The 26,954-nt window shown below is 35.7% G+C and overlaps 1 protein-coding gene across 3 annotated transcripts in view; it reads left to right on the top strand.

The window, feature by feature from the left end:
* Positions 1-26,954, top strand: part of LOC127513280 (disks large homolog 4) — a 158,029-nt gene that overhangs the window by 53,340 nt on the left and 77,735 nt on the right. For 2 of the 3 annotated variants that reach the window (XM_051894954.1, XM_051894953.1), the window contains exon 2: positions 22,526-22,687. In XM_051894954.1, the coding sequence (XP_051750914.1) occupies positions 22,526-22,687 (162 nt within the window). Of the gene's footprint in view, positions 1-4,362; positions 4,646-22,525; positions 22,688-26,954 lie in introns of those variants that run through there. The other variant, XM_051894952.1, reaches the window with a different exon arrangement.

Here is a 26,954-nt window from a genome sequence, read left to right on the forward strand (position 1 = left end):
ACTATAGCACACATATCTTTATCCTTGGAAACTGAGTGTTGGAAAGATACACACAATTAACACAGCAGACTTGAACCTCTGCCCACAACCATATTTACTCTGCTAATGTTTCCTAACATATATATATATATATATATATATATAAACTACAATATCACTTAAAACTACACAGTACAAATGATTCTTTTCTAAGTTGTAAATAAAACAATGATTTGAGTATGTATTACAAGAAAATACTATTAACTACTTTAAAATTTCACGTTTAAAGGTGCAATATGTAAGATTTTTGCAGTAAAATATCCAAAAACCACTAGGCCAGTGTTATATATTTTGTTCACTTGAGTACTTACAATATCCCTAATGTTTGCAACTATTTGTAAATTGTGAGAAAATTGCAATTTTAACCAAGGCTCCGGGACGTGTGAGGAGTCGCCTGACAATTGCGTCATACCCGCGTTACCCTCGGTTTCCGGTTTTATTTTGTAGAAACCATGGAAACACCAAAGACGCTTTAATATATTACATGTTTTAATAGACAAGGGAACAACTGTATTGATATATTTATAGACAGAAAACGAATTATTGTTATATAGCTAAACAAGTTTAGTCTTATTGTTTAAATCTAATTTTCTTGTTTTTTTGCGAGTACCATGCTTTACCATGCCTCAGAGAAAAACACTATTTTGTGAAGTAGCTAACATAGCATAATCAGATGCAGCTTTATTTTTAGTAACAGTAATTCAGCATTTTCTCCATCATACAATACGTTTTAAAATTAATTGCAATTGCAACATCATTTTCAACACTATCAAAAGTATCTAATATGATAAACAGAGCTGCGTTACCTCATACTCATGACCAGAAAAGCGGAAGCGGCTGTGGCATAATAAAAGTCGCTCCGCTGCTCGTGAGGCGTGTGTTGCGTAATCGCTCCAGCGGCCTCGTTCAGCTCCCACAACACTCGGTCCTGCTCTGCTTCATACTACAGTAACGTTAATAATCGCCTGTATTATATATTGTTTTTTTGCTTTTTTTTGCACTTTGTCTATCTTGTATATTTGTATATTATTCTTTTATTCTTTTTATTATCTGTGTCTTGTCTTGTCGCTGTCACTCTGTTGCACTGTGGAGCTTCTGTCACTAAAACAAATTCCTAGTATGTGTAAACATACCTGGCAATAAAGCTCTTTCTGATTCTGATTCTGATACATGAACATGATTTCTTCCCGAGTCCTATCCCTATTCTTTTGCACCGTCCGTTGAGGTGAAGACCACATGTCCCAAGATTCCGCACTCAAACTTGGCGTCATCAAGCTACGCCTATGTTTTGAATAGGCCTCTAGCGACCTTTAGCGGACAGGAATCCTACATACTGCACCTTTAATTCAGTGTGTTACTTGCCATTTCTTTGTAATTATTCCTGAAATTTACTAACCATTTCTGAAGGAAAAGTGCTTCAAAGTGAATCCTACACCAGTTTTTTTACAGTGTATGTGCAGTGAACCCAACATGTTTTACATTTAATCCAGATTTTAAAATGCATGAAAGTCATTACATTATATGGGCCATTCTACAGAATTAATCAAAGTCAGAGTTGGAAACGTCTTGAAAAAAATGTCTTTCTTTTTGAATCCAATCTTTCTTTGTAAAAGACATAAAGTTTATCATACTGATTTCAAAGTGAAGGATTCATTAGTTTGAATATACATTGAACCAAACACTATAATAACATCTTAGTTGATAATTCAATATACTTTATTTTTGACAAAACGTCCCATCATGACTGCACATTTTCGGTAGTGACAGTAATGTGTTGGTAGACACCTCATCACAATACAGAATTTTAATTTTAATACTAAAACACTACTAAAACATATTACAGTACTAAGGATTTGCACAACTGTACTAAAATGTTGTTTATTTCCCCCAAATAAATGATAATGCGTTCCCTTTTGTCACTACCAAAACAATGATGACATGTTTCAGTTTGGTAGTGACACAGAAAAAAACACTCACAACCGAAACTTCACCACATGTTAGAATAATAGAAGGATCTTAGTAAACATATAAAATTTGAATACTTACATGCTTTTTAAATGTGTTTTTTTTGGTTGTGGGACAGCAATTCTGTAGAATGGCCCATATAACAAAATATCAAAGTGGCATTTATTTTAAACACTGTAAAAGTGGTAACCTTAAAGAGCTATTTCTACCGTAATTAACTCATAAAAATTAGCTTTGTTGATATTAATTCCATGTACATAGGTTGGTTCAGTGATGTTAATATTAATAACTGACTGATATTTTGAAATTTTTGACTTTAATAAAACCAATTAATTTAGTTGTTACCATTTTAGGTTACCATTTATTTTCTGTATAGAAAGGTAGCACATGCACGCTTTTCAAGCAAAACATTCCACAAAGGAAAGCAATTTTTTAAGGTTTTACATGATAAAACAGCAGATATGCTGTTTGTTGAAGACAAAGGGTATTTGGCTATACTTTGTGGATGTTAAATGTTACCAAAACATGTTCAAGGTTATTGTGAAGAGTAACTTCACCTATCTAATTACATTGAACACCTTCTGAGACCAGATGGTAATTAAAAAAGAAGAAAAATGCCACTTGTTTTAATACTTTATTATCTAATGCAGTGACATTCAGACGTTAGAGTTTTTTTGAGGTCACTGTATGAACTTGGATGTATCAGCTTTATCTGTGAACAGTAATAAGCTTAGTAAGAAGGGTTTGTGACTGTATGTTGAAGTGTAAGGAACAGTTGAGTGTCCCAGTGCCACCGCAGGCGCTGAAGAGGGCTGTTGTGCACATTTACGTCATCGATGAGCAGCACGTCTTGCGCCGCAGTCGCTCCTGAGATGAATGCACAATACTGCTTTCACCTGGACCTCTAGCGCCGCCAAGCGAGCGACACATCTGTTACAACTCGCTCAAGTGCTTAGTAATCATTAAGTAAAAAAAAAAACTGTCTTACTGTGAATGATACAGTAACTGTGTGCACGTACGGCATGCGCGGTCACGCTAAAGACTTGCCTTCAGCACCATGGACAGTTCACAGCGTGCTGCCGCCACCAGAGGGCGCTGTACACTCATGCGACGCATTGCTGCTCGCCTCAGACCTTTACATTTGCATGTGAAATGGTACGATTTGATGAGATCTTTCCGTTGACATAAAACAAACGTTCATTAATCACTATTATGAGGATAATGACGTTCATTATTCATAATTATTATTTGTTTCTCTGTGTGTGTGTGTGTGTGTGTGTGTGTGTGTGAGAGAGAGAAAGTGTGAGAGAGACATTCTTTTATCTAATTCCCAACAATCTCTTAGGTAAATCTGGCATAGTAAACGTAGCACTAATGTAAAATCATAATAAATTAATAAAGGATCACTTTCAAACTGTGAAAGAAGCTTTTCTTTCTAAATCTATTTGTTTGGCAGACTGATGTATCTCACAAATGTTTCCATTTATACACTAAAAAATGCTAGGTTAAAAACAAGTAGGGTTAAATATGGACAAACCCAGCAATTGGGTTGTTTTGACCCAGCGGTTGGGTTAAATGTTTGCCGAACGTGCTGGGAAGTTTTATTTAACTCAACAATTGATTAAAAAATACAATATGTCTGGCTTAAAATGAACCCAAAATAGATTGAAAATTAAAAATCAGATGCATAAATACTAGAGGCAACAATAATAATCAAAAGGTGAATATTTATTAATAAGCAATTTAATAAATGTTTATTATTTAATTATTATTTATTAAATGTTCATTTATTAAAATAAATGTTAATTTCCAGCCTATTTTTGTTTTTTTTGGGTTAGGGTTTGGGTTAGATTTTAGGCCATTTTTAAACAATAGTTGAGTTAACAGGTGGGTCAAACATTTAACCCAACCGCTGGGTTTGTCCATATTTAACCCAACTTGGGTTATTTTTAACCCAGCATTTTTTTTTAGAGTGTACACTGCAAAAGAATTGGTGTAGGATTTACTTTGAAACGATTTTCTTTCAGAAATTGCTAATAAATTCACTAAATAATTAAAAAAGAAACAGCAAAACATTGAATAACGTGAATTTTTGAAGCAGACTGCAGTAGTATTTTTTGTACTTCAATAATCTTTGTTTTATTTACAACTTAGTTTTTTTTTTCACAATGTAGCCTATAGATATTCAATCCCATTAGCATTCATTTGACAATGGTGTTTTTCTGTTATTACTACATATCGCGAATGTAAACTCGTGCTGATCAGCCAATCAACGATCGAATCTGCTGTGACGCCACTGGTCGGCGTTGTTCATCATCAGTCTCATCAGCGCTCATTACACTCAACTCCTCCGCTTCACCTCCCGCTCAGCATCAGCAGCACTGAGGATGAAAGAGTTTGGGAGGTGTTTCGCTATTTGAATACAGCGCGCTCCTCACACACGGTCGCGAGACTCATCACGGTTCCTTTTTGGCCACGCGCTGAGCGGAGCGCGGGCGGCCGGTGATCGGTGTGTTTTGTGTCTATGGGTGTCGACGTGATGTCCCCTCCTCTGAGGAACCTCAAGTGCTTTTCTCCGGTGATGTGCCAGTGTAAACTTATATGTAGCAACCGTACGCTTTCGCTCATGTTCGGCTGTAAGGTAAGCAGGGAGCGCGCACGCGCCCGTTTCTGCTCGGTTTTCTTGTGGATATACAGTAGGATGCTAGAAAAGGGGAGACCATGTTGGTGACAGAATTCTCACAAGCGTTCACCCAAATTATGAAAACCACGATTTGTTAAAATAATTATGAATGAAAAATCGAATGTGTGTGTTTGCAGCCGCGCGCCTGGCATTCGTGACATACTGTACATTAGTGAACGGGGTTTTGCACTTCCACATGCAGTGCTACAACACAGTAAAGAAGCTTGTTGTGTGGTAGGGAGTCCATGTAAAGCCACCTGTCTCTCTGCAGATGCACACATGCGAAAAACATCGGAAGGTCACTGTATCTCTAATACATTATACAATACAAAACTGAACAAACCATGCGAGGTTATGTGAACGTGCAGAGAAGAGTAATACAAAAAGCTATTGCACATTTACACATACTGGCCAGAAAAAAAAAAAAAAAAAATCATTCAACACACGATGCCCCTATAGCGGGGCATGTTGTCACACAATATAGGGGAAGATGGATGAAATGAAATATAACCTAGCCTACTTAATGCCTTTCAGCTCAATGTAAACATTTATAAAACAGAACGAGCAAAATTAGAAAGGTAACTAAAAATATAGAAGCATTGTTTTGGCTGAGTGAACATATAAAACACATGTGACAACTTGGCCCAACTTGACATTGCTCATGTTGTTAGAACACAGTTTAACCTTTGGAGTAAAATGGACCTTCACTATCTCTAGCCTCAGTGGATCACAGCCGACCCCTTCCCAGTTTTACTTAATTGTGTTCACTCATTGTCCAAAATGAATGTTTTATCACAGTGGTTAATTGAATTGAGGAAATTTACAGGCCATAACTATTTCCTACTGGCCATGAAAGTGTATTTTGCATTATTGTTAGGCTGTTAATTTTTTTTTCCATATGACAATGGAATTACTCGCTGGGATTTTCTTGCATATTTATAAAAACAGTATAAGTCATTGTGTCACTTCCAGGGTGAGCTAGTGTCTGTTCCTCAGTCAGATTGAGACCCGTTGTGATTTAGTATGTTTTTGTCTGGTCTCACTGTCTTGAATATTCCACATATGTTTTTTTTATTTTTATTTTTTTATATAAACCATGTATTATATTGTAGTTTCTTATAAAATGACCTGCCAACTTGCGAGGTTCTTGTTCTGATTCACAGAAATTACCCAGCTAACAAAAATATGTTCTAAGAGCGTTTTTCTAACATTCAGAATAAGTTATTTTTTTAATGTTCTCTGAACATTCAAAACAACTAGTTTTTAACATTTTTTAAAAATGTTTTTTTTTTTGGTTGTGCGAACGTTAAGGGAACATTCCATTTATCATTTTGCAAACATAATATGAACGTTACTTGTGAATGTTCTGTGAACATTCTGAAACAAGTACTGTAGTAACATTTAAAAAACACAAATTCCGAAACGAAACTTTTCAGCAAAAACATTCCATGAATGATGAATAAATTAGGGCTGCACGATATTGGAAAAAACTGACACAGAACGCGGCAAGAATATTAGGCTGCTGTCACTTTAAGACCGAATGAGCGGATACAAAATACTGTTACACATCCGTTTTTCTTTTTCAATTGTTTAGTTCACCTAAACCATAAGCAATTGTGTTTACGAGGATACTCGATGTTTTATGTGCATTTTGATATTTTTTTTTCACATATGTGTCCATTTAAGCACAAATAGAGGCAGAAGAGAACAGCATTCGGTGTTCACGTGCATCTGCGTGGTTCTGTGCGCACAGAAAACAGCCGCACATTCTGAATAGAGTTCTCTTTTGCGTCTTTGTGCGCTCGAATGGTTTAAAGTCGCTTGAATGTTTAAAACTGACAGGACCTAAAACACGTGTTCAAACGATAAACTTTAATTATATGATGGTCAAACTTTGCAATTAATCCGAGAATCACATGCATTTTGAACCATGGCGTCTGGTCTGTACAGATTACTGATCCCTATACTAGACATCGCACATCCCACATCGCAATTTCTATGCTAAAAAAATATATCGCGGAGCCCTAGTATAAATAATGTTTTTGAGAACATTATTAAAGACCAGATAACTTTGAATGAATGTTTTATTAACTTTACTGGAAGTATGTTTGTTCATAACTTTGAGAGAACCTTGCCACTATGGTAGGTAAAGATCTCAGAAAGTTCCCCGTTACACCGTATCCTAACCAGGCGTGACGTGATGCCACAACAAGCAATACAATTTCCATGCTAATAAGCAACGATTCTGTTTTGATCTTGGTTCACGTATCACACTCAAGTCAATGTTAAACCAAGCCAACCTTGTCAAACCTTTTCTACATTTTCCATGCATTATATAAACAACATGAATGTGTGAACTGATTACTTAGAACATCATTCTAGCGGGACCAGATTGCGGTGCATGTGCTCGGATCGGTCAGGATAATCTGTGACTGCTGCTGCAGTTTTGTTCTGTGTCAGATCGCTGTGATTCGAGCAGGGTCGATACTTCCTGTGGAATAGATTGAGACACGGATAGTGGCTGAGATGATGACCTTGAGAAACATGATGGCGTGGAAAGGGCTGCTACTGAAATACACTGAGAAAGAGATGTCTGATAATTCATATCTCTCACTTTCCTTTCTCTCTGTGTGTACTACATTCACAAAATCTTTATTGTCATAGTTGATTTTCCAAATATTGGTGGCATTTAAGGACACTAATGCATTGACTGTACACTATAAGATTGGACATACTTGACTAAAATATTTCTCATTAAAAACCTTTTGATAAAAAGGCTTATGCTTATAATTAGTTTGGACAATTTTTTACCTCTTTGCAAAGAAACTTAATTGAAAATGAAATGAGTGAGTTTCATTGAGTCTGAATCTAAGAAAAAGAATAACTTGATAGAAAAAGCTTAAATATGAAAATTTCTTCCTTTTATAGTCACTACATAATTTCTGTATTCCATTTGTGTTATTTCATAGTTTAGATGATTTTACTATCGGAACAGCGAATTTCCTCTAAAGAAAGAACAGAAAAAAAGACACGATAGAAAACAGCATCAGGCTGAACACATGCTCATACAGTGCTCTGATATGTTGTCTCATATATTGATTATATTGATATAGCCTATAGTGTTTCTTCAGAAAGTATTCACCCTCATCAATTATGTATCGGTCTGTTATGTTGCAAAGTCTGTTTAAAGCATATTTACTAACAGAACTGAACAGTAGGGCTTTCTCTGTTGGCCCTTTTACAACATTATTACTGGCCCTCTACCATAAAACATGGTGATTGTTGTGTTTAGTAATGTGTTTTTACATTTACCAGAAAACAAATATGACAGTGGCCAAAGGATCTATGCCATAGAGCAGTTATTAGCTTAAATTGAAGATTTATCCTTTCAGTGTTTCATTCTTGGTTTTCAATTAATTTGCTCATATTATAAGTTATTCCATTTTACATTATATTTCATATAGTTAAAGTTTATAGTTTAACAAAGCCACAAAATAATACATTGTGTTTTCAAAGTAGTGGATGATTATGTGAGCTTTTTACACGTGGATATTAATGGATAGACAATTAATATTATTAAGTAAGCTTGGGTTAAATGTGTTTAATGATCTGTCTTTTCCCTAGTGAAAAAAATATACTAAAATGTTTTTGAAATACATTAATTTTGTGCTAAGTATGCTACAGATACATTTACATATTTATGTGCTGAATAAAAATACCCTGCAATTGTACTTTTGGTATACTAAACTGGCTGTACTTAAAGTCTGCTAAATTGGAACAGCTAATTTTGTACTTAATGCACTTTAATTGTGTGGAAGTAGTGCTGAGGTCCAACTAAAGATATATTTGAGTATATGTGATTGCGCTAAAGTGGAACTATTGCAAGTATACTTTAGGTACACTTTAAATATCTTGCATTTTAAGACCGATATTATACAGAGATCATACTATCCTTTAGTGTTGTAGTACTCAAGACCGGTCTTAAGACCATTTTTTGAAGGTCTTGGTCTTGTCTTGGTCTCAGACTAAAAGGACTCGGGATTTTATTTCAAGACCGCTCAAGACCACAACTGCGGGGATATCGCTAAATTGCCATTACATTGTCTGATTTTTTTGGTAACATCATTAATTTGATTGGATGTAAAACTTCCTGCTTCAAATGCAATCAATAACTTATTTCTAATTTCATTTGTTACTGTTGTGCCGGGTCAGAAATCAACAAGGAATTGTGTCAAAAATGTCACCAAAATTAATACAAATGCCCACAAAATTTTAGATATTGTAACGTTCCAGTCCAAACTGAAGGCGAGATGATGAACCTAAGTGCAGTTTATTGTATAAAAGTGAACAAACAAACAAAGCAACCAGTTGACTTGAACTTGAGCAGACTTGGACACGACACGACACGACACTCACCAACAGCAGGGTTACATAAACAATACACGACCAAGTAACATGGGGAAGACAATGGCTTAAAATACAAGAACTTAGAGAACACATGACTAAGACAACCAATGCGGAAGTGACACAAGGAACAAGGGAACCAATGACAGAACAGATCTGAAAACCACATGACCATAAACAACCAATCAGAACATGACACATAGACTAAGGGAGAACATGAGGAGCAAGGGAAGCATGACACAAACAAGCAACATGAATAAAACTACAAAATAAAAGACATGAAAACATGAACATGAAAACAAGAACATGAACAAAACCCAAAAATATATACGTGACAGATATGATTGCAAAAAAGTACTTGTATAAGATTTTGATATTTATATTATAACATATGATATAATTAAGCAATATCACAAGAAAGAGGGCTGTTTTCACAAGTATGAGCACAATTGCAAACGTGATATTGATTTTTTACAAAAGTCTTGGTCTTGTCTTGGTCTTGACACACACTGCTCTCGGTCTCGACTCAGTCTCGGTTTAGGTGGTCTTGACTACAGCACTACTATCCTTATTAATAGTGATATTAAAACACTTTTAGGCATAATATTGAGAAATGTGCAGTAAAGAAATACTCCAAATAAAGTTTAATTATAATTTTATATCAGTAAGTCTTAAGTGATATGTCAATAAATATGTTAATGGATTTGAAGTATACTTAGTATGAAATAAATGTATTTTAAATAGATTTGGTATAGGTTTTTTTAGGGTTCTCCTGAATGAACTGAAAGATTTACATTGTATATATATATATATATATATATATATTTTTTTTTTTGCAATTGCCAGTTGCTAACAAATTGTGTTACAGACACTGTATGGTAACAACATACATTACTGTGCTATGATTTCTCTTTCATATTCTCTGTTCCATCATTACTCATGGCTAATAAGGCTTATTCTTAACTGTGTGGATATTTCAAATCCCCTAACCTTGAGTATTAAACTTTAGTGCAGAAGTTGTCTTGCACCGTTTGTGCTGCTGACATGAATGATACCTCAAATCGTGTTGATGCGAGATATGCTACAGTATTACTGCTCTAGGCGATTAGCTTTCCTTCATAGGGACACATGTGACCGGGGATTTTCAGAAGAAAATAATCTTTATAAAATAGGAGGAAAAAATCCCATAGACTTACACTGAAGGTGCAGAAAATGTAAAATTCTAGTTGTGTAATGTTTAGTCCTTCTCCTTCTTTTTTCTTTGCAATTTCATTCCATGATTGTATTATGGCTTCTTAAATGGCTATGAAGAATCTGCTTTATGTTGTTTCTCTTTCTTTATTCCTGTTTTTTTATTTCCTCTCTTTTTGTTTTCTGCACTTGTGTAGTATGCAGCATGTTAAAATGAGTCTCTGATCACTACTGCCATGTACAGTATAGGACAAATGTGCCACACACACACACACACACACACACACACGTTGGGTTTCCTTTTATACTATACAAACTGTATATTCTGTCCCCTAACCCTAACTCTACCCCTAAACCTACCCATCACAGAAAAAAAATCTGCATTTTTACATTTAAAAAAAACCATCATTCTGTATGATTTATAAGCTGTTTTCCTCATGGGGACCAAAAAATGTACATTTTGTACCCATAACATACAGAATACCTGAACCACACACACACACACACACACACACATAGAGAAAGCAGAATCAGGTTTTCACAAAGAGTCTCCATGAATAATAAATGATGTTGGATGAATTTCTCACTGCCTGTCTATCTCTCTGTCTGCCAGTGTTCAGATTCCACACAGCATGCAACAGCTATAAAAGCCATTTATACACCCTGTTAGTATAAAAAGCTGAGAAATCAAATTGACAAAGAAATCAAAATGAGAGTTCACATATCTAGAAAGCTATGGTATGTAGTGCAACAATAGTTACGAGAGACAAAATCCCATTCTTTTAGTGTCAACCTTTCAAGACCTACCATGATATTCAGTGTTCTTACTGAACTCAACGACTTGTCCTTCTGTAGAGGACTTCAACTTTATTTAAAAATAAATCACACTCTAAATAACAAATAAAGAACTACACTACCCATAATCCCAAAGCAAGATCCACCAATCAGGACTGCTTTTCCTAAAAGCATTGTAAGCCGAGATCATAGAGATCAGAGTAGTCATTGTTACTATAAAACATTATTCATGCAAAAAGATTTTAGCAGTGGTCTCTCTTATGAAGAAGTCTGAATTATGTAATCTAGGCTTGTCCATACAGTCTTAAATATTTGGTTTTATATTTTTGTGTTTTTATATAGCACTATTGTTTATAATTTGATTTGAGGTTATGTCATTTGCAGTGCTTCATAGAATGTGTACAAAGTTCTTTCACTCATGAATAAAATTTAAGCACACATTCTTGCACCTTTGTATTTTTCTTAGTCTACATGCTTGAGATGCAAGTCTGGGGCTTAAGAAAGAAATTTCTTAAGGCAAAAGATTCTCAGATATTTTCTTAAGAGTGTCTTAAGATCTTTTTCTTTAGAAGAAAATGGCAAGCCTTGGTGTTATCTGATTCTATGTATTGTTCTTGCTGAAGACTCACTGATCAACTCAAAGAAAAACACCTAAAAGGCCGTCTTTTTGCACACTATTTTAGTTACAACTGTCTTGACAGGTGAATTCAGCAAAAAGTCACATCACTTTAGAGCCGATGGCCTCGTGGGCAGCTTCGGGCGACCCAAGTTTGAGTCCTGACTCAGGACCTTTCCCGGTCATGTCTTTCTCTCTCCCACTTTGGTTCCTGTCAGTCCTATCTCAATAAAATATACTGTCCTATTTAAATAAAGACAAAAAGTACCCCCCAAACAATCATGTCACACATGATTGTTAATTATGACTGATCATTTACATTATCTAATCCCTATCAATTATCTAATCCCTATCCCTACATTATCAAATCCCTAGTAATAGTAATATGCGTTATATGAAGCTAGTGTTATGTTGTAATGTTTAAAGGGTTAGTTCACACAAAAATGAAAATTATCCCATGATTTTCTCACCCTCAATCCATCCTAGGTGTATATGTCTATCTTCTTTCAGACAAACACAATCTGAGATATATATACGCATCGATTTGCAGTGGAAGATGCACAATGACGAACGTGGACGTGCAGAGGATAGAGCAAAACAAAACACCGGTCAAGAATTAGAAGTCTAAAACGAGAAATTTTAAAGAGAAATGTCAGAGGATTTCGATATAAGAGAAGAGGAGCTTGAGTTTGTTGCACAACCCTATTTGTTTGAACCACGAGAGGCGTCTAAGCTTACGATACTCCTACATCCTGCGTCATACATCATGTCATGGGTTACTCATTTAACGCAAGGCGACTTGCGCAGTATGTGTACCGTCATCTGGCAGAAGTTGGCCATATAGATTATATTTATGATGGATGGATGCACTTATTTTGGGCTTCAAAACATGCTCCCCATTCACTACCATTATAAAGCTTGGAAGAGCAAGGATATTTTTAAATATATTTCCGATTGTGTTCATCTGAAAGAAGATAGTCATATACATCTAGGATGGTTTGAGGGTGAGTAAACCATGGGATAATTTTCATTTTTGGAAAACTAACCCTTTAATATTGGAAACAACCCAATAAATTCATCTGCCTTTGGGGATTTAACACAAGTTGGAGGTTATCTTAACTTTAGTAAGCTATTTACAAACATTTTTAAGAAGATTCTTTTCAGAAATTCAAACTCTTAAGTTTTGTCGTTAGAAAAATCTTGTATAATGCCAAGCTAATGTCTTCATTGGCTGCCAGTGAGCAATGTCTGCTTTGCCCCTCAAACACTGTAGTTGTAGTTGAGACTGGAAGAGTTTGGTTTGTGTTGTCGACATGTTGAGAAGATGCTGTTTTCTGCTGGAATTGATACTCGTGCTGGAATTGATACGGTAAAACTGACGCCATCATTACTGTTTGTATCACTGCGTATCAAGTACAGATGAAGCCTCTGGAGGTGAAATTCAGATATGCTAATGGCTGTTTGTAAGCGATGGACCAATCACAACAGACTGGACCACTGACCAATCAGAGCAGAGCAGCTCTCGGAAAGAAGGGGTTTAGTGAGACCAGATCCTTGATCGAACCGTTTCAGACACTGAGAAAAGAGCTGAGGCTTCATTGTATATTATGAGAAAAATAAAGTGTTTTTTTTTTACCTTCAATGCATGTAAACCTGTTGTAGAAGACCTCCAAAACAAAATTAGGAACCTTTGTAAATAACATAACAGGGGTACTTTGATGTTTTGTGAATCTGGCCCCTGATTTCCCAAAGGCTATAATAACACTCAAAAGAATGATGAGAATATGTAATGAAATCCATACAGACAATCCTTCATTGAATGAGGAGGCTGTACTTGTATTGTATTTGGTGGAATGTACTGATTCCTGAACCTCTGATCTCTTGTTCTTTCTTTTAGATTACAGGAGATGTGTAATGTAAGCCAAGCCCCAGGGGGTTTCAGGGTGGAGTGTCAACCGGTGCGCTCTCTGTATTCCTATGGGAATTACATGTGGATAACTCAGTAAAACCACCGCTTCACTGCTGTATTTGGCATTTGAGGTCTTTTGAAACTCATGGCTAATATTAGAATGTAAACTCATCTGTTGGCGTGAGGTAGGCTGGGTTTGTGAGAAGCAGTGATCGGAGATGAGTCACAGCGTCCGGTTTCATAAAGACAACAAGGTTGACTTGTGCGTTAAAAAGTCTCAAATAGACGTTTGATCATCGGTGTGAGCTCTGGTCTACTTTCTGTAGGTTTTTCCGGCCCGCTTAAACAGGAAGAGATAGTTTCACCAACCTGTAAAGTGCCTATCCAAAGATTGTTTCATTTTCATGTGCAGTTTATCTGAAGTAATTGAGACAACAATAATATGCAGCGTAGAAAAACACATTGAGATGATTTAATAGTGTTGATCCACAAATGACTGTACAGAAAACAATAAAAAATGTGTGTAGTACACTGAAAAAGTTGATCCAGTTCAGTTGAGCCAAACTTCCAAAGTATCATTTTTTTCAGTGTGTGACTTAGAAACTCTATCTGTGCAAAATTAATAAGTACTATTTCACATACAAAACTTTGAAAACAAAGAAAAATCAGATTGGAGCTTGCCAGATTGAGTATGTTTGCCTTTCTTTTTTCTTTGTGCATTATACATCAGACGTACAGTGAGCAGACTGTGGGTGGGCCGTGCTGCATAACTGCTTCTTCTCCCGACGAGTATAATGATGTTCAGAGTCCTCTGCCACCTCTCTCTCGCTCTCTGTGGTGCATACTGGGAATAGATTTGTGTCAGACAGTTGTGTGCAGAGTGTTTGGTATCACTCTTGACGCTGTGACGTATGCTTCTGTTTGTTATTTATTACCCGCAAGGGTTTTGTTATGTGCAGACTGTATTCAGAGCCTGGCATCGCATCAGTCGCCTGCAGGGAAAACACTACCTCACTCACTGCCACTGGCGGTGTTCGTAGAAATCTTTTAAAACATTAGCTAGTCTTGTAGTCAAAAGCGCCTTAAGTAACACATGTGCCCCATTCATTTAAAGGAGTCATGAATTGAGAAGTCAAATTTTCCTTGATCTTTTGACATATAAGAGGTCATTGTACTATAAAAACTAGGGCTGGGTAGTTTCTATTCACATGCTTGTAATTCGATTTGATTACAATTTCGATTCGATTCGATATCGATTATTTTGGATGTAGTTTATCAGTTACAGTACATGACAAATTTTCTAGAGGAAAAAAATCTCTCAACTAATGCTGTAAACTACACATGGGAGTCAGTTGGTACTACATTACTATAACATTGAAGGTTAAAATTAACGGTAACACTTTAGTATAGGGAACACATATAAACTATTAACTACGACTTTTCCCTCAATAAACTCCTAATTTACAAATAGTCAGTAAGTTAGTTGTTAAGTTTAGTTGTTGGGTAGGATTAAGAATGTAGAATAAGGTCATGCAGAATAAGGCATTAATATGTGCTTAACAAGTACTAATAAATAGCCAATATTCTAGTAATATGCATTAGTTAGTTAAAAAACCCTAAAATAAAGTGTTACCAAATTAACTTATTTATATACAAACTTAAATTACACTCAATTATGTTTTTTTTATAATAAATAAAGTTTAGAATTACATAATCATTTCTACTTCAATTCATTTTTTTTTAAAATATAAACATTTAAATCGTGGCTGTCATAACTGATTTATTCAAACATGCATTAAATATTGAAGAACATTATAATGAATATGTAGTAGAATATGTAGAGTTCACCTTTCTAGCTGACTAATGAGTTTATGGTCACTGAATATGTTTTTCTGAGGTAAATGTGACGTTATTTGACATTGTTTACAAGCTGTTTTATTGACGTCTTTCCAAGGTTGAAACACTGATTGAGCTATCACACCAGATATGATACGGATTTGTACTGTATATTTTAACATACCTTCAGATGTTTATTCATGTTTATTTCACGCTGTAACTGGTATTAAATCAGAGAGGATGTTCACATGCGCTCCGTGCTGCCGCTTCTCTTTAACTGAGGAGCTAAAGCGATCTGTCATGTCACATTAAACAGTGCCAAAACGGTATTTATTTTTTGAATATCATAATGGACGTCACGACGATGGACGTCATTTGAAATCTGAGACTTTGCTTCATATCAAAAGTAACAAAGCACAAAGATTATTGCCATTTATTGGATGGGAGGCGCACTACATGTTCTGTTCATTCATGAACTGAAAACAGACTAGACTAATCGATTCTTGGGATTTAGAATCGATATCGGTTCGTAAAAATGAGAATTGATTAAAATCGAGAAATCAATATTTTTTACCCAGCCCTAATAAAAACATCCTGTAAGTTTCAGAATGCAAAACTTTGTTAGTCCAAAAACAGCTTTTAGTGAAACCAAGCTCAGAAAACGACTCATTTCGGATTTTGTCACATTTTGGTGTAATAATGAGAGACCGCCTTTGCAAAATCAAATCAATGCCCACTTTTACATCAAAATATCTTTGGCCCCGCCCACTGGCGCAAGGAGAGAAGAGAGATACAGGATCACTGGACTAAAATAACATTACCTTCCAAATGATCCTAATGCTAGGAAAGTGCTTATTTATTTTTCACTATGTGAATGTCTTCTATTTGTTTGTCCAGTACATTTCACTGTGGACTCTTAAATCAGTCGCAATTTCAAAGCAAGCTTTGCAAACAGACTTTTACTGTAAGATATGGACCCGACAGTAATGCTACAACATGTAAGTAACCGTGTTAATTCTAATGCCTGATCTGTGATCAGTGATTTCTGAAATGTAATGATTCATGTACATCATTTATTGCTGTTTATGCGTCAGTAAATAAAGCCAGTGACTAAACGGTCAATTTCACCTTGTTTCTCTTAATAGCATAAAAATAACCTGTTATTTAAATTGTGATTAAATTATATACAGAAAGTGATCAAAGAACGCTCCCTTTACAATCGCTGGAGCTGTCAATCAAACAGCGCGAGTTCATCAGTGACTGAGTTCTGTTTTTTAAATTGAATTAATACCGTGATCTTAAAGGGATAGTTCACCCAAAAATGAACATTCTGTCATTAATTACTCACCCTCATGTTGTTCCACACCTGTAAGATCTTCATTCATTTTCGGAAGTAGTAAAGAAATCGTTAAAACAGTCGACATGACTGCACAGATTCAACTGTTATAAAGCGACGAGAATACTTTTTGTGCACAAAAAGCAAACAAAAATAACGACTTTATTCAACAATATCTTCTCTTCCCTGCCAGTCTCCTACATTGCATTATCCAGCGGTGGGTTTTTTGTCAGCAGTATTCCTCTCATTGAGGTTAATGCAGACAGTGCAGAAGCATATAAAAGTAATAATGTCTGTTGATAGTTTACTGTGAATTTCTTCTCCAATTTATATGCAGCTGGGATCTCCTGAGAGACACCCAGAACAGAGAACTGTCACATGGAGGAAAATGAGCTCATCTTTAGTGTGTGACATCAGAGACACAGCAGCTCCCCTCAGGCAGTGCCTCAGGACAGGATGGACGTCTTTCAGAATTTATAGAATTCTGGAGAATCATTGGTGCAAAAATATGATGTAATTCATGTGGGATTTCTTTCCAGGAGCTGCCAACAGCCTTTTGACACTGCCCAAGAAAAGTGACATAGCATTTTAGAAAAACTGGACACCTGTTGCAGTTTTGTGCCCTGGGCCAGTTTCATAAAATGCTTAGACTAGTCTTACATGTTAGTCATTTAATTTTTTTGTAAGACAGTATATAAAAATGTAGATTAGTATAATTTAAATCTGAAAAGTAAGACTGATTACCCCTTAGCAAACTGCTAGTTGGATAGACACATAGTTCTTAAAGGATTAGTTCACTTCAGAATTAAAATGTCCTGATAATTTACTCACCCCCATGTCATCCAAGATGTTTATGTCTTTCTTTCTTCAGTCGAAAAGAAATGAAGGTTTTTGAGGAAAACATTCCAGGATTTTTCTCCATATAGTGGACTTCACTGGGGTTCAACAGGTTGAAGGTCCAAATGTCAGTTTCAGTGCAGCTTCAAAGAGCTCTACATGATCCCAGATGAGGAATAAGAGTCTTATCTAGAGAAACTATCGGTCATTTTCTAAAAAAAAAAAAAAAAAAAAAAAAAAAAAAATATATATATATATATATATATATATATATATACTTTTTAACCACAAATGCTCATCTTGCACTGCTCTGCGCTGCGCCACGCATTACGTAATCATGTTGGAAAGGTCACAGGTGACCTTAGGCGGAAGTACCGCAGTAGGGCGAAAAACTTTGTAGCTTTGTAGACACTGGATCAGTACTTCCACTTACGTCATGCGTGACCTTTCCAACATGATTATGTAATGCGCAGCGGATCGCAGAGCAGTGCAAGATGAGCATTTGTGGTTAAAAAGTATATAAATTTTATTTTTTTTAAAAAATGACCGATTGTTTCGCAAGATAAGGCCCTTATTCCTCGTCTGGGATCATGTAGAGCTCTTTGAAGCTGCACTGAAACTGACATTTGGACCTTCAACCCATTGAACCCCAGTGAAGTCCACTATATGGAGAAAAATCCTGGAATGTTTTCCTCAAAAACCTTCATTTCTTTTCGACTGAAGAAAGAAAGACATAAACATCTTGGATGACATGGGGGTGAGTAAATTATCAGGAAATTTTAATTCTGAAGTGAACTAATCCTTGAAGACACGTCTGTTATTATAAAAACAAAGACTCAGAACAGCCGGAAATACTGGGACGCACAACCAACATTTTGTGAATAACAGACAGGATTAAGATGAAGTGATGACTGAAGTTGCATACAGTTTAAGCTGTGCTAAAGCTTTTTTATATATTCATACTCTTATCACAGCTTAAATGCAGTGACAGCTCTAAGTAAACCATTTGTACATTGATTCCCTGAAAAATGTACAAAGTGTACAGTATTTTTTGGCAATCAGTTTGAGATAAAATCAAGTCCTCTCCTACTTGTAAAACACACATGTCACATTATAGAAGTAGAAGAAGTCTTCTGCAAATTCTATTTAATTATTATAATATCCTTATGTTTTATATTCTATGTTCATTTTATCTTTGCTTTTTGCACTTGTCAGTTCCTGCTTTCTCTTTCAGTCATTGTGGTGTTGCTGGCTCATTGTAATGTGATCTTGCTGACTGTTACCTCCCTTCAACCCCCACTTTCTCCCTTCTTTTCTCATTTCTGGTGAGATTGAAGGATGGTGTCTTTCTGATCTTAATATATAAAGTCAGTTCACTTGGTGGCCATCTTGGCAGCACTTCCAGACATCTGTTGTAATGCAAATACAGCTCCTGTCTACTTGAAAGGGAAGCAAATAAAATCTCCAAATCTGTGTGCACTTAATGTTAGTAGGATTTTTACATCAAAAACTGTCAATAAATGGCCATTTTCTACTCTTGTGATTTTAGCCCTCTGATTTGAACATACATTTTTATGGGGCATCTCATTTAAATTGCTTTTTATTTTAGGAGTTATTGGGCCCTATTTTAATGATCTAAGCACATGGTCTGAAGCACATGGCGCAGATGCACATAGGGCATGTCCAAATCCACTTTTGCTAGTTTAACGACGGAAAAAATAGTCGGCATGCCAGACGCATGATCCAAATGGGTTGTAGCTAGTCTCTTAATGAGTCATTGGTGTGTTTTGGGCGTAATGTGCAATAAACCAATCAGAGTCTCATCTGCCATTCACTTTAAAAGCCAGGTGCACTTCCACCATGGCAGAATATAGACACCCTTAACCTGACGAGTCAGTTTAAATACATGTGTGTATTGCCACGATTGGTCAAATAAGTTGCCAATTTCATTCATCATTACTGCAGATAGGTCATTCTGATACAGGCAATGACTATCCATTATGACATGTAGGCATTTGTATCTTTATGCACACAATAAAAATCTTTTACATTGTAATCCTTTTATTTTTAATATTTGGCATGTTTGTGTGCTGCTGCGCATCCCTGTGTGTAACAAAGAGTGTACGCGCATTGTGCACCTGCATATAGGTACATATTACTAACACACCCTTTAAATAACAAAAAAATATTGCGCCATTGAGGTTTTTGTTGGTCAATAATGTAGTCGTTTTCAGTTGCCTCAAAATAGCAACACGTCAACAATGCACCAGAACACACCTCGTTTTCAGACCAGCACGCCCATGGGCGAAAAGATGGGCGTGAGTGCATTTGCTATTTAAACAAAGTGGCGCTGGACGTAAAAATGATAATTGCGTTGGGCTGAAACTATCAAAAAACACTTGCGTCGCACCTGACGTCGCATTGTGCCAGGTGTATAATAGGGCCCATTGTCTCCTAAAAGAAAGAAGCGATTCTGAACTACCTAAAATGATTAGTTGGTAATTCCAGTTTTTCTGCACAAACCTACATAGGTTTGTAACAAATTTGCATAATGCCAGCCTATGGTCTTGATTGGCTGCCTGCGAACAATGTCTACTTTGACCTTCAAACACTGTAGTTGTAGCTGAGACTGGAAGAGTTTGGTTTGTGTTGTTGAAATGTCGAGAAGATGCTGTTTTCTGCTGCAAAATCAAATCCACTTTGATGCACTTCCAAAGGATGAGACTCATGCTGGAATTGATACGGTAAAACCGACACCATTGTTACTGTTTGTATCACTGTGTATCAAGTGCTGAGGAAGAGCTGAAATTCAGATATGGTAATGGCTGTTTGGTTTCCGACATGTGACCAATCACAACAGACTGGGCCGTCTGACCAATCAGAGCAGATCAGGCTCACGGAAAGGAGGGGTTTAGAGAGATGAATCCTTTATTGAGTCGTTTCAGACACTGTGAGAAAAGAGGTGACACTACAATGTATATTATGAGAAAATTAAAATGCCTTTGACCTTGGATTGGATGCATGTAGACCTGTTTTAAGAGACCTGCAAAACAAAATTAGAAGCCATTAAAGTAGCATAATGGGGCGCTTTAAGTTCAATGTAAATGCCCACTGCTATGATTGGGCAACATCTTTGCATATGAAATAAGTGTTTCATGTAGAACTCTTTTGAAAACTTTTACTACCTTTTTACTATAACAGCTGCCAAGTTAACTAATTTTGAAAAGTGTTGATTATAAAATTATCAATAATTATTGATTGCAGATTAGGCATTAGATTTAAGACCGTTTGTGGTATTACTGTCAGTGTTTGCAATGTTGTGACTGGCTTACCAAAAAATCCATAGCAAAATGAACCGAACAAACAAATAATGCTCTACTGAGACATTCACATAGTTGAAAATAAACAGCCTTTGGAAGGTGATGATATTTTTAGTCCAGTGATACTGTTTTATCTGTCCATATCACTTGATCACATCACTAAAGCGCCAGTGGACGGGCCAAAAAGGTGATGATGAAGAAGTAGGCATTGATCTATGTCTGTACAGGCAGTCTTGTGCTGATGTATTCATCTCTATTACATAGTAAAACCCCAGGAGTGTTTTGGCAGCCTGCTCTCAATATAAGTTGTGTTTAGACTAACAAGGTTGTTTTGAGTTCTTAAACTTACAGCAGGTTTTTATAGCACAATGACCTCTTATATGCCAAACAATTTGTCAGTTTATGACCAAATAGGCTAAAAATGCAATTACATTGGTCCAACTAATGTGAGTATCTAGAGCAAAAAGACCAGTGCTGGATACTTACAGTACATTATTTACTAAACTAAATTTCTAGCTGTCTTTATATTGACCTGATTTTTAACCAAATCAAACTTCTTTAAGTAGCTGGAATGACATTTCCATTAAAGGGTTAGTTCACCCAAAAAAGTGAGCACTTAATGACAGAAATTTCATTTTTGGGCAAACTAACCCTTTAATGATCTATCTATCTATCTATCTATCTATCTATCTATCTAATCACTTGCATATATAGATGCTTTAAACCCCCCTGGAAAAGATATATTATCCTTTTGTGTACTATTTAAATGTACCATAATATGAGAAACACTAATTCTAACCTCACTTATTATTTAGGATATGTGAATAAGGTAATTGATTCAATGAATTATAAGGCGGGACATGTTATTAGGCATTGTGGTTCATCAACCAGTGGCATGAACCCTTCATATTTAGTCTTTTACAGCTTTTGACTTTGTTATAAAGCTTGATATATTTTTTGAGCACTAGTGGTAATAAATGTAATGTTTCAAACCAACTGGTATTCACCTTTTCGTGAGCTTTTGATTGTAGGAAGTCTTCTGATCTTTAATTCATCTCCTGCAGACGAGAGGAAGATGGGCTTGAAAGAGATGAGAAATAGAGGAATCAGTTTACCCTGGAAACTTTCTTTAAGGTCACATTTTGTGCCAAATGAATATTCATTTGTTTGTGTTTGTAGAAATTAGGTTTTTCACATATATTTAGGTATATAGTGCTTTATATAATACAGATAGTTTCAGAGCAGTTTCACATTAATAAACAGGAAAATGACGGTGTTACTGTTGTAAAATGAATCAATTATGAAACTAATTCAGCTGTAAAGAGAATACAGTAGTGTCATTATTCAGCTCAGTTTAGTTGATTCAGTTCAATTACAGTGTCAGTGTTGCAAAGTTAGTTTCGTTATCCAGCTCAATTCAGTTCAAATGTTGTTTTCATCCGATAGTTTCAGCGCAGTTAAATCCATAATATCAGTGAATATTATCACTTTTCCTACACAGCCTTTGATTTTTGCAAAATTTCGCACAAACCAAACATAACGCAAAGCTTCAGAATTTGGGTTGAGTATGTCTTCTCTCTTGTTCTCACTGTAGAAATATCGGTATCAGGATGAAGAGACTCCGCCCCTGGAGCACAGCCCCGCCCACCTGGCTCACAGCAAGAGCGCTGAGATGCTTCACATGAGCGATAAGAACCTGGCTGCCATGGACTCCATGCACAGTTACGCCCCCCACACACACATCTCACCAATAAAGGTACGGATACTCACACTCACACACACACACGTCAGGTTTTCATGTTTTATGGCGACATTTATACTGTACAAACTGTATATTCTGTCCCCTAACCCTAAACCTACCCACCACAGAAAACTTTCTGGATTTTTCCAGTTTTAAAAAAACATCACTTAGTATGATTTATAAGATGTTTTCCTCACGGAGACCAAAAAATGTCCCCACAAGGACAAGGATTTCGGATATTGCCATCTTTGTGGGGACATTTTGGGTTTACCAGGACCACACACACACACACACACACACACAAGGATTGTGCTGTTAACACAGTACTGTACTGTACATCTCTCACGGTAAGATGTTAATCTTCAAATTTTGATATATTCAAAGATCTAGTTGAGTTTTCAGTTGTGTTTTATTGAAGTGCAACTTTCTAGATGTTTCTGCTGTTTCTTAAGGAGAAATAGATGCAGCATTTGTTGAAAAACAATAAGAATGTACCGTTATTATTTTAGTATTATTTATACACTTTTAATTATTAATATTTTTAATTATAATGTTTTATATCTTCAGTTTAAGTTTTAGTATTTTATGTGATTTGGTATTTATTATTTTTATTTTATTTTAAATTTTTAGTCAATTTTAAATTTTAACTTAGGACCGTTTTGGTCACACTTTATATAAGGTTCTTGGGTACAATGTACTTATTGTGTTGATGTTGTTTTGCAAAACACTGCTATAGAGGTGTGATATGAGTAGGTTAGGACAGGTTTGGTGGTATATGTTGGTTTAAAGGTTGGTTAAGGGGTCGACAGTGTAGTTATTGATGTAATTACAGAAATTAACTACAGCTGTAATTACACGCACGTATTTTTAAATACAAAATTCAATGTAAAAATGTACAAAATAAGTGCATTGTATCAAATTAATTTAAATGTTAATACATAGTAATACAAAGACATTTAATATAAAGTGGGACCCTTGTTTTATAACTACATTACTACATTCATATTTTAATCATATTTAATATTTGTACACTTGAGTACACTTGCAACAAAAACCAGAGACTTTTCATATGCTCTCCATTTGATCTCTAGTAGAATCAATTGCGATGTTAAAGATATCTCATTTGAGATGTTACCAAAACACACAGATAAACCACTGCATAATATAATAATACATATTCACTGAGGTTATCTTACAGTTCTCCACTGTGCAGTGTGTGTGTATTATCTCTGTTCTGTTTGTCTTTGAGAAAATGTTCATGTTTTCCCATTGTTATCCACACAATCGATTCACTGTATTGTTTGTGTGTCTGTTTCAACTCACTCATGTCCTGGTCTACTGCACTATATTTCTCAATGCCTCTTCTCTATTATTTTTTTCTCTGCCTGTCTTACTGGCCCTGCGTCTGACCTCTGTGTTCATTCCCTGCCTGGTTTCCCCATTTCCTCTGGCTTCAGTAGGTGTGTGTGTGTGTGTGTGTGTGTGTGTGTGTGTCAGTTCTGCACACCTCTGCTGTGTGTAGGCTGATCAGACACTCTGCACTGTTTCTGCAGCCTCCACTGGCTCTCCAGCACAAGAAACACACACACACACACACACACACACACTTCCGTCTTGCATAATTTCTCAACACAGACTCACATACACAGATTGGCATAGTACCATGTTATTTGTTCAATTTGTGCAGTATTTATACAAAATGCACAATATGTTCTGCATGGAAGACCCAGATGACTCAAAGTGTGCAGAATACAGCCAAAGTACACTGCGTGAAAATTGACCATCCTTTTCCAGTGTGGGAAATCTATCATGATTTTTTAGCATGAATTAACTGACAAACGTTAACACATTTTTAAACAAATCTACAATTTACTTATGACATTAAGACTGACCTTGTAAATAATTTAACACACATGAGAGACACTAGCCACCATTTTGGCTCAATAATCATATCAATATCCACGCCAGATGATGAACAATAATTCACTACCTAGAGTGAAACACACAAACATGTGTAACATATGTTCTTATTTATGCATCTTAGCAGTTGGCTAATAGGTTTTGTGTCAAACTACTTTAGCATGAAGCTCATTTACATCCTTGTGTTCTGTGTGTCAAGGGTGTTTGTCTGGATATGAAGGTCAGAAACCAAACGACGACGACTCCTCCTAGCTTTCTCTCTCTGTCTCTCTCTCTCTTTCTCAGTGGTACCATCTGTCTTCATGTGAAACATGCCTGTGAAACACAACATGCAAACATCCACATATTTCCCTTGGTTCATTTTACTGTAGAGCTTTAATAATATCCACAGTATCAGCGCATTACAAACAAGTTATCATTATCATTATCGGTGCTCATTATTATGGGTATAACCATTTCCTCAAAAACTATTTGATTTTGAAAGCTTACTAAATTATACAATTCATCATGGAAAGTGTTATTAAATTCTATAATTGATGCAGTGCATTTGTACACCCCTATTCTTTTGTAATTGAACAAATATTTACGGAAGTGAATGTAGTTAGTTTAATGAAGGTGGAGATTTGTAAGCAATTTCTTTTTTAATTTTTGTTATTTAGTATGATCTTGATATGGGATTATGTAAGATGTACAGTGCATGTATTTTTTTCTTATGTCCTAGCTTTCTGTATATTTATGTGGCATGCTGTTCACATTGCATGACACACACACACACACACACACACACACACACAGCTCGAATCATGTTCATGTGGTCATATGACACATCAGAGCTCCTACATGCCTCCTTATGCTATTCCTGTTAGTATTTAATCATTTCAGAGAAGACAAATAATTCTGTACCTCCACAATAAGCTTCATATTACATTGATTTGAATAGGATACAGTGAGGCTGGATGATTTAGCAGAGAAATAAAACCTTTTGTGTTATAGAAGGGGACATACAAAGACCAAGATATTAATCTAAAAAATATTAATATTAATATGGTTACAAAATTGTCATCAGATGTATTTTTCATCCTTATGATGATATTTAGTATGTCAGAAAATAAGAGAAACATTGCTTCCAAGTAGATTCCAAATGTTTCATGTAAGAGTGAAAATAAATTCTAAAAATAATCGTCATGTTTTACACAGATTGTTTTTTACAAAAACATTTGTACAGGTGTGTACAAAAAAGGACATTGTCTTGATGTAAAGAAGCAAAAGTCTACAATCTACATCAAATCTTCATGTCATGCAAAGAAGCTGAGAATCATAAAAATAAGAATCATTAAAATACACAGCACGCACAAATATAAAGTAAAACAATTCTGTGTGCATTCTGGGATTCCCATCTCCTCAGAGGATGCGCATGATTATGCCTTAAAATTTGGCTAGAAAAAAAAATTAATATTGTAATTATGCTAATTTTCTTTTGGAATAGCACATCCTTTTGCAACAGACATTGGGAGTAACCTTCAAATTTTGATTAGTATTTCGTATAGTATTTCGAACTGTCTTATAATGTAAACTGTGTTCTGTTGACCTACATCCTTAAAATACTGATTCAAGAACTTCTACTGCAACATGTACTGCTCTTTAAAATGTGATAATGATATTTGTGCATATATTTGGGTTCAAATAAGAAATAATTGACTATAAACCACTGAACTATTAAATAAGAATTTAAAACTGCTAACAATTTATTCTGATTGTCCACTTTAGATATTTTACTAACTGCACTTTATTTTGATTGTCCATTAGACATTCTACTGACTATAAGGCCGCATTTACATTACATGATTCAAGTGACCCTATTCAGATTTTTTCAACCCATGTGGCACAGATTGGATTTGATCCACGAATGTATAAGCAGGAAAAAAGCACATGGATTCCAATATTCTCAGATCAGTTTCAGGCCTCATTCATATGTGGAAATAAATCTATATGAATCGGATACGTGCATTTGCGTCTGCCATGTAAGCGGACAGATCGGATATTCCCATCACTATGAGAGTTGTACATCATTGAAAAAGCGACAGTGACGAATAACGTGGACACCAACCGCGATCACATGACTCTTTTCAATGGAGCAATGGAGGACGAAGGCTCAACCCAATGTTTTGCTGACCTTAAAAGTCCCCCGAAATCAAAATGTAGTTTTTTAGCTTTTAGTATGAATATGTTAGCCTTAAAATTCACATTTATGAGCATTTATAAGCATTCAAAACTTACAGTCTCTCACTTCCGCTAAAATGCATCACGGACTTTCATGACATCACCGCAGACTTCAGCGTCTCATCAGATCTTCTGTCCAATC

Source organism: Ctenopharyngodon idella, chromosome 5, assembly GCF_019924925.1.
Source record: "Ctenopharyngodon idella isolate HZGC_01 chromosome 5, HZGC01, whole genome shotgun sequence".
Classification (NCBI taxonomy): Eukaryota; Metazoa; Chordata; class Actinopteri; order Cypriniformes; family Xenocyprididae; genus Ctenopharyngodon; species Ctenopharyngodon idella.